The 9,090-nt window shown below is 32.2% G+C and overlaps 1 protein-coding gene across 1 annotated transcript in view; it reads left to right on the top strand.

Moving 5' to 3' along the window:
• PHIP (pleckstrin homology domain interacting protein) overlaps positions 1-8,477 on the top strand; it is a 167,658-nt gene extending 159,181 nt beyond the window's left edge. The window contains exon 39 of the mRNA XM_006772207.2: positions 3,000-8,477. Within this exon, the coding sequence (XP_006772270.1) occupies positions 3,000-3,631 (632 nt within the window). The 3' untranslated portion in view covers positions 3,632-8,477. The remainder of the gene's footprint in view (positions 1-2,999) is intronic.
• The last annotated feature ends 613 nt before the right edge of the window (positions 8,478-9,090 follow it).

Genomic DNA, 9,090 nt, shown 5'->3' with positions numbered 1-9,090 from the left:
GACTGGTCAACTGGTCAACTGCCCCCTGGTGGTCAGTGCACGTCATAGCGAGCTGTTGAGTGGCCTTAGCATATCATTAGCATATTACGCTTTGATTGGTTGAATGGCCGACTGGATGACCGGACACTTAGCATATTAGGTTTTTAATATATAAGACTAGCAGAAATATTTGATGAATATAAATTACTCTGGGGGGTCCCTCAGCCTGGCTTGTGCCCTTCTCCAATCTGGGATCCCTCAAGGGATGTCCAATTGCCCATTTAGTCAGGCAGTTGGACATTCCTCTCACAATCCAGGACTGCTGGCTCCCAACTGCTCGCCTCCCTGCCTGCCAGATTGCCCCTAACTGCTTCTGCCTGCCAGCCTGATCACCCCCTAACCACTCCCCTGCCAGCCTGATCTACCTCTAACTGCTCCCCTACTGGCCTGGTCACCCCCAAATGCCCTCCCCTGCAGGCCTGGTCCCTCCCAACTGCCCTCCCCTGCAGGCCATCTTGTGTCCACATGGGGGCGGCCATGTTGTGTGTTAGGGTGATGGTCAGTTTGCATATTACCTCTTTACTAGATAGGATTCTTCATTACTTGGCTGTTGCCTAACATTCAGCTTTCTTATTTGCTTTCCCCCCTTTATTTCCCAATTTCCCAGCTATTTCCTAACCTACTTGGAAGTCCCTGAATATTGTCCTTTTCTTCCTGTGGAGTGTCTTTTTTCCTTCTAGTTTAATGGTTTCGTGCTACCTTTATAAGTCTTACTTTAAAGTGCAATATTCTCCAGGAAGCCTTCTCCTGGGTTCTTTAGGCAAAATCAAGTACTTCTTTGTGTTCCCAGAATACCCCGTTCATTGACTTCAGTGGCCCTTAAACTGTTCATAGAATTAGTCGTTTTTACATGTATCTATCTCCATTTGACTCTGAATTCTTGTGTTTTATTATTCATTTTTAAATCACCTCAACTTAATATATAGTGGACAGTAAGTCTTTGAATAAAATAAGCAAATGACTTTGTATACGAATGTTTTACCATTTCTTCCTTTCTGAACTGAATTAAAAGTTTTAAATAGTATATTGGCCTTGCTTCTGTCACTTCTGAATCCCAGTGAAATAAAATGTATATAGTGAATTTGTACTAGTATTACAATAGGGGAGGTTCATTAGTCAATTTGATTTATAATTTTTGAGTATTACAAATACATAAGAGTACCAGTACAATATAGAAATACAATTAGCTTTAAATAACTCATTAATGATGACCTATTGCATAAATATTGACACCTGAATTAACTACTAGAATTAAGAACAGTGCTGTCTAGTAAAAATATAAGCCAAATACGTAATTTAAAATTTTCTAGTAGCTACCTCAAGTAACAACAAACAGGTGAAATTATCCATTTAAATAAAATTTTTAGTCTATTATATCCAAAATATTATCATTTCAACATATAATCAGTATTTCAAATGTATCCTGCTTTCATTTTCAAATTTAAATTTAATTAAAAATTCAGTTCCTCGGTGTTATAGGTACATTTCAGGTGCTCAGTAGCCACATGGTTAGTAACTACTAGCACAGATCTAGATCAGTGCTTTTTCGCTTTCTTTTTTTGAGCTCTTGAACTCGTTTTTAAGAGAACTGTGTTAGTTCTTAACCTTTTATTAGGTTTATATATTGCCTTGTGAAGTTGATGAAACCTGAAGTCCTTCCCCCAGAATTTTCACATAGGCATATTCACTCAAAATTTGGACCATTTCAAGGAGTGATGGAGTTCCTGAGTCCAGTCAGTAGAACTTTTGTAGGGGGCATGCGGACTGGATATTTAGAACCCTTGTCAGTAGTTTTAATGGAAAACAAATGGAAGAGATAGACAGAATTCTCAGGCAGTTTAAGTGTAAATGTTTGTTAGTAAATGCTCAACTGTTTTATGTGTGCACACATATCTTCCCCCATCGTTATAGAAAACCACCAATCTAAAGAAGATCATTTGTACTTTGAGGGTCAGGAAATGAAGGCTTTGTCTCCTCCCTTTGCTATTGGCTCTGACCTTTTGTGAGTCTCTTGATGGTGGTTTTTTTTTTTTTTTTTTAAATATTTAGGAAATAAAACTCCAACCCATGACCAAAAAATACTGTTACGAAAAAGCATTCTCTTTAAAAGCAGTTTCCATCCTTTTATGGATTTCCTTTAAAATATTGTATTGCAGATCATGTACCACATCCAAAAAAAAAAAAAAACAAACTCCAGAATTTTGGAAGAAAAAAGTTAGTGGTAGTGCATGTATGTCATCTTTTTGTTTTCTTCATCTAAAAGGGTATAGACTTTTTTTTTTTTACCACAGAAAAACAGTGCATCATGATCTCCAGATCCTACATATTTAGAATTTGATGTCCCAAATTTTCTTTTATATTTTAATAAAGCATGATGACCTATATAGTAGAGATTGTTACATTGGCATTTTAATCATGATAATGGTGGCACACATACCAGGCATACGTTGAAGATATTGCAGGTTCAGTTCCAAACTACCTCAATAAAGCTAATATAGCAATAGAGCAAGTAACACAAACTTTTTGGTTTCCTAATGCATATAAGTGATGTTTACACTATACTGTACTCTGTTAAGTGTACAGTAGCTAAAGAAAATAATGTACATACCTTATTGTTAAAATACTTTATTGATTTAAAAATGCTAGCAATCATCTGAGCATATTGGAAAATGATGCTGATAGACTTGGTTGCAGAGTTGCCACAGACCTTCAATTTGTTCGTTTTTTAAAAAGCAGTATCTGTGAAGCACAATGAAGCGAAGTACAATAAAATAAGGTGTGCCTGTAAATAATATCATTAAACTGTTAACCTTTTGTTGATTTTTCTTATGTTAGTAAAAAAAGTAATCAGGATTATGTCATTACATGTAAATATAGTAATGGACTTACTTATGAGTTGGAGGGTCAAATAAAAAAGCAATTCCATATATTAAATGTGGTGATGTTCCCTTTTTTTACAGATCGTAAGAACAATGCTCTTGTACCAGGAAGCATTCAAGTAAATGGCCATGGAGGGCAGCCATCTAAGCTTGTGAAGAGGGGACCTGGAAGGAAACCTAAGGTAGAAATTAATACCAATAGTGGTGAACTTATACACAAGAAAAGAGGTAGAAAACCCAAAAAGCTACAATATGCAAAGCCAGAAAATGCTGAGCAAAATAATATACACCCTATCAGAGATGAAGTAGCTCCTTCTTCAACATGCAATTGTCTTCCTGAAACTAATACTGTAAAGGAGGATTTGTTACAGAAAAAGAGTCGTGGAGGCAGAAAACCCAAAAGGAAGATAACACAAAAACTAGACTCAGGTCTCATAGTTCCTACAAGTGTTAAAATGCTAAGGAGAAGTAACCGGAAAAAGACAGATGATCCTGTGGATAAGGAAGAAGAGTTTGGGGAACTTAAAGGCTCTGAACCCCACATGAGAACTAGAAACCAAGGTCGAAGGACAGCTTTCTATAATGAGGATGACTCTGAAGAGGAGCAAAGGCAGCTGTTGTTTGAAGACACCTCTTTGACTTTTGGAACTTCTAGCAGAGGACGAGTCCGAAAATTGACTGAAAAAGCAAAAGCTAATTTAATTGGTTGGTAACTTGTACCAAACTATTTTACTTCAAAATCATAAAGCAGGTACAATTAAGGAATACGTAGAACTAAGGCTTCTGTTTCCTTGCTGCTGTGGTGGTTTAGGGAATATTATGATTTGATTTGCAAAAAAAAAGGTAAACTTATAAGATACTTCACTTCTTTAAATGAATATATATATAAATATATACATATATATTTTAAATGTTTGCTATTTATTACCCTTAGGTAGTTACGCATTTCAACATTCATTTCATTCACTATTCGAAAAAAACACCACCACAAAATTGAGTACCTATAATAAATTCCCTGTTTATTTCTGGAAGAGACAGTTCTACATTTTTAAGGAGCATAATATTCCTAGTGATAGAGCATTTCATGTTAAAATGAATTATTTTTTACCAAGCCAGGTACATTTCTATTGATACAGACGTCATGCCCCTTAGGAAGACATACGTTACCAGAGCAGCAGTAAATTAATTAATGTGTTTCTTCTAAAGATAAATATAAAATTCCCACAATTTGATACCCTACAGAGTTTAATTTTGATTCTACAATGTTCATCTACAAAGATTCTAGAGGATGCTTTTGCTGTATTCCATTTCTGCCAAACATAAGTGAAAATGTACTGATGAAAAGGAAACATATCCACATTGGAAAACATTTGACTGTCTAATTTTTCAGACCTTGATTCTTATATCAATCACTTGATCTCTGTTTATTGTGCCAAAGAGTGAGAATCAGTGCAGTGGAAAGCCTGTTTTTGACTGTCAGAACAGCATATACTTTTCAGTATTGGAAAGGCTGTATATTATTCTAAAGAGCGCGTTATTAAAGAGTTATGCTGAGATGCATCTTTTTTTGGTACTAATAGTAGAAAGTAATGCACTGGTGGGTCCTTTGACAGAGATGTTTTAGAGAAAATGTTTAAGTGGTTAAAGGATTCAAGGAAAATACAGGAAAAAGGTATGGGATTTGATGTTTACTTATTGATCTGGATTAATGTCATTTCTAAACTTTAGACATAGCTAATAGGCTAAAATACTTGCAAAGAAATGTGTGTGTGTGTGTATGTGTATATATTGATAAATGGGTATAATTAAATATATATACAAACACATACTTATATGCTATTACCCAGACATAAATTCTTTTCTTCAGGATTTTTTAGATAGTGGTAGAATAAAAATAATTTTAAAATGTCATACTTTAGAGTTTAATTTTAAGGGGAAGATTGGTTATTTTCATTCAATTATTAAAAGTTAAAATAGGCCAAATCACTTTTTATGCAATCATGTTTTATACAGTGGTATCATTGCACATTGTGTTTTTTCTGCACTTTTTACGGTATCCTTATCACGCTGGTATGTCAATATACACCCTAAAGAAAAAATTCCATTTAATGATTGTGCCTTGTATTCTATTCTTTTTTTGCATCATTAGTAAAATTAAGTTGTCTATTGTAAATGATAATTATATGACTTAGGAGAATGTATTGCTATATGTACTGCTATGGAAAAGGAAAGCAGTTATTTATTTGTTTATGGTACAGTTACTTATTTTATACCTTAAAAACCAACATAAATACCATTTCTATTGTTTAAAAATTATTGTCCATTTTTTAAGAAGTTGAAAGAATGTAGTATTTTCTGAGGACTGGTATGGTACAAAAATGTAACCAAAATATTCAGATACTACATTTTTTTTATTTAAGTGAGGATGGGAAAATATGTATCAGCATGACCCTGATGAGGAAAAATAAAGTTTTTAATTGAACCTCAACAAAATACATTACATAATTTCTTTACTTATTTCTGGTAGGGATAAATGTTAGCTATCATTTAATTGTCTTGAAGAAGAATCGAAAGAAATGCATTTGGGCTTTTTAAATCATTTATAACTAAATTTGTACAGAAATCCTGTGAAATTAAGTAAACCATTTTCCAGATCTTAACTGGGTTGCTGTGATTTTGCAGTTGAAAAATTTCAAATTTTTCAGATTTTTTGTATATTTATTTTTTTCTAACAAATATATTTACTATCTAATTAAAATTCAGTAGCTAAACTCTTCATAATTCAGAAATGGATGGCTTGGTTGTATAGTAAAATGAGTCTTTCAGTTTCACAGTAATAGTTTATATGTTTGAAATTTGCCATTAAAGTAATTTGTTGCTTTTGAAGGCAATCTATTTGATACATGTTATTTCCTGATGTTATCTGCATTGTATTAGAAAAAATAATAATAGACTATAAATCCATTTTTGTAAAAAATATGTGTACAGTTTTAAAGTGTGTACAGATAAATAAAGGAAGCACGTACACAGTCTTAGAGTGGAATATGCTCTAGTGCAGTGTATGGATTAGTTCTAATTCTTGAGCAAAGAAATGAGTATTTACCATTTTACCTGCAGCAAGTAACTGTGTTACTCCTGTTCTAAAGACACTGTATATTTATGACCCTTATTTGGACATTATTAGACACTGGTTTCTTAGTAAAGCAAAAATTACTTGGATGAGATTATTTGTAATTAAAACACTTAAAAATGTATTAGTAATACCAGATGTATTTAGATTTTATATCTTTATAATTTAGCTTGTATACATTGCAGAAGTTGAACTGAGAAATTTAGGTCATCACCATATTTTTGTTTTGTTTGACCACTTGGAAAATACCTTCTTTGAGACAGTGACTCCTTGTATGTATTGTTTATAAGCAAAAGGAAATGTTGGCAGTTGTCTTAGGTGAGCAATAAAAAAACTCAAGTTTACTGAAAATTTCAGAAATACTGTATAACCTGTTACATGAATGGGAATTGTAAATCAATTTGTGTATTTTTAAGTACCTAGCCCTAATATTCTCCCTTCACCCCAACATTCTCAAATTCCAATCAAAGCTTAAACAGTTGTAAAATGTACAAATGAACATTTTAAACATTCAGTCTAATTACAGTCTCACAACTGGGCAACTGATAAATACTTCATTAAAATTTATATATTTTTAAAATTTTATATTTTGCTATTTGCTATTACGGCATTGGACCGTTTTCTAAATACATTTCTATACTCAAAGATTTGTTGCTCTTGTTTCCATTGTTTTTATTATTGCACAGCTTCACAGTTTGAAGACATCACAAAACTCATCCCCCCTAAATTTAATTAGAAAATCTATACAGAATATTTGTGAGCTTGATTGGGTCACATCTGAGACATGAATTTGGCTAATTTAGTATCACGGAAATGGATTACATAAGATACACTGATCAAAACGATCCTCATGTGGCATGTATGTGTTAACACCTGGAATTGTCCCTGATCTGCAGTTCAGTAGATTACAATTTGACATTTTACCAAGTATTCAAAAAACAATTTTTTGTGATATTAGCAACATTTACATGTTTTAAAATATGATTTATAATATAAATTAGTTCATCCAATTAATAGTGTTTAATTCTAGCATTCCATTTTATACATACCAACATATCTCTCAGATGTCAACTATAAGCAATTTTATTTTCAGTGTTCCAATGAATGAAACCTAAATGGATGTTTTTGTTTACTTAAAACTTACTTTTGAGTAGGCTTGAAAGGACCAAGACACTTATTTAAAGGGCTGTAAGTGTTCTTAGATGCAGGAAATACATGATATTAAAAGTTATAATGGGGGAAGTACTTTTATGTTCTGTGAATTACCCCATACTTAGAAAGTAGTTTTTACATAATAGTTTGAGAAGTGGTTTAGTTATATTTAGTTGAGAATTTACTTTGCTGTTAAAATTGGGAAAAAAAATACCTTTTCCTCTCTTTTCTCCTTAAACTTCTCCTCAGTTCCCCAAATCTCCAAGTGATTTGAACCAAATATTACTTTACTAAGAAACTATTTTTGTTCTTAATTATGCTGTGCTAGTCACTTCAAATGAAGTCATTTTGTACCAACTACAGTACCCAAGACAAGGTCAAATTAAGTCAGAAACCTGAAAGTACCACTTTGGATGTTCCACAGATAAACTTTGTACATGCTGCAGTAAAATGATTAGAAAATATCACAAGTTATAAATACATACTTATTTTTACTTTTGATAGCTCTGTGTTGAAATATTTTTTAATGCAGATAAAATCATCAGGAAATTAATCTTATATGGCACAAACCAAATACATATAGTGGGTGGCTATGAGTTACTTCATTTACGGAACTAAAAAAATAGGTTTGAGATGATATATAGTACACATATATGATTCAGATGTACACATATGCTCGTTACTTTTAAGATTGTGCGTGTTGATCCATCACGATAAATATAAATTGAGACAAAATACAAAGTTACATTTTTGGACCATATTAAAACTGTAAGACATGGGGTCTTATTAAAGATTTTCTAGAAAACTGTTAAATGCTGTCACACGATATTTAGACTTGTAGAATGTAGTTCAGTTTTTAAAAAGTAACTGACCTAGAGGGTTAAAGTTGAAACTGACACATTTTCAAATTAAAATTATGCTTATTTTGTACAGAAAACAATGTTAAACACAAGCAAATCTGTTGTATGTAATAAGTAACAGAATTTAAAGACAAATTAATTATTTACCTTTATTGAGGTTTGGGTTTTTTTCCTTCCTGCAACCTGGAGTATCATGTTATAAATGGCAGTCTCACACCAGAATAGCAGTACCCTTTCTTTTTGTACATATTGATTGGACCTTTCTTTACTGTTATGTGGACACTTTCTGTGTTAGTTTTGATGCATAATTCTTTGAATCCTTTTATACTAGAATGTATGTGTAACAATTCCTGTCCCTGCAATGTAGTAACTATAAACTTATTTTTAAATAAATAGAAAACTTGTTTTTCTAAACTATTTTGTAGAGCCTCATGATTTCTTTATTATTCTTTTTTGTTTATTTGTTAACACATGAAGTACATAATTTCAACAGGCACTATACCAAAGAAGCTTTTATATAAATGGTGATACATTAAATTTTCCAATGCCCTAAGTATCAAAAAGTTAAAATTACTAGCCAGTCAGTCAAAGGATTGTGAGTACTGCAATGTAATTTAATTCTAAAATAACAAGGTTAAAGATAAGTCATTTGCCTTTTAGTGTGTACACTTAATGAAATAATCTTATTGACCTGTTACTGGGTGATAACTTCATATATTTTTGTAAGAAATATTTAAAAGGAACAGTTTGCATAAGTATTTTATTAAAAGTATGAAGTGAAATTTAAGGGAAAAAATTAAATAGAGGAATGATGGAACGTTTTTCTTATTAAGCAACTATACAAAATGAGATTTCTAAAGCGATTGCTGTTTTCCTAGGAATTGTTTAGATTGGCATACATATTTCTTGCCTTCCTAAGAATCCCAATTTTAATATAAGGAAAATATAAAGGTATAATAAGTGACAGATTAAGCACATGAGAGGATGGTTTGTACTTTTTGTGCTATTGGTCATTTCTGTATAAGAAATT

This window comes from Myotis davidii, unplaced genomic scaffold (genome assembly GCF_000327345.1).
Source record: "Myotis davidii unplaced genomic scaffold, ASM32734v1 scaffold104, whole genome shotgun sequence".
Classification (NCBI taxonomy): domain Eukaryota; kingdom Metazoa; phylum Chordata; class Mammalia; order Chiroptera; family Vespertilionidae; genus Myotis; species Myotis davidii.
Note: the sequence above shows the minus strand (reverse complement) of the source record. Positions and strands in the feature narration are given on the sequence as shown.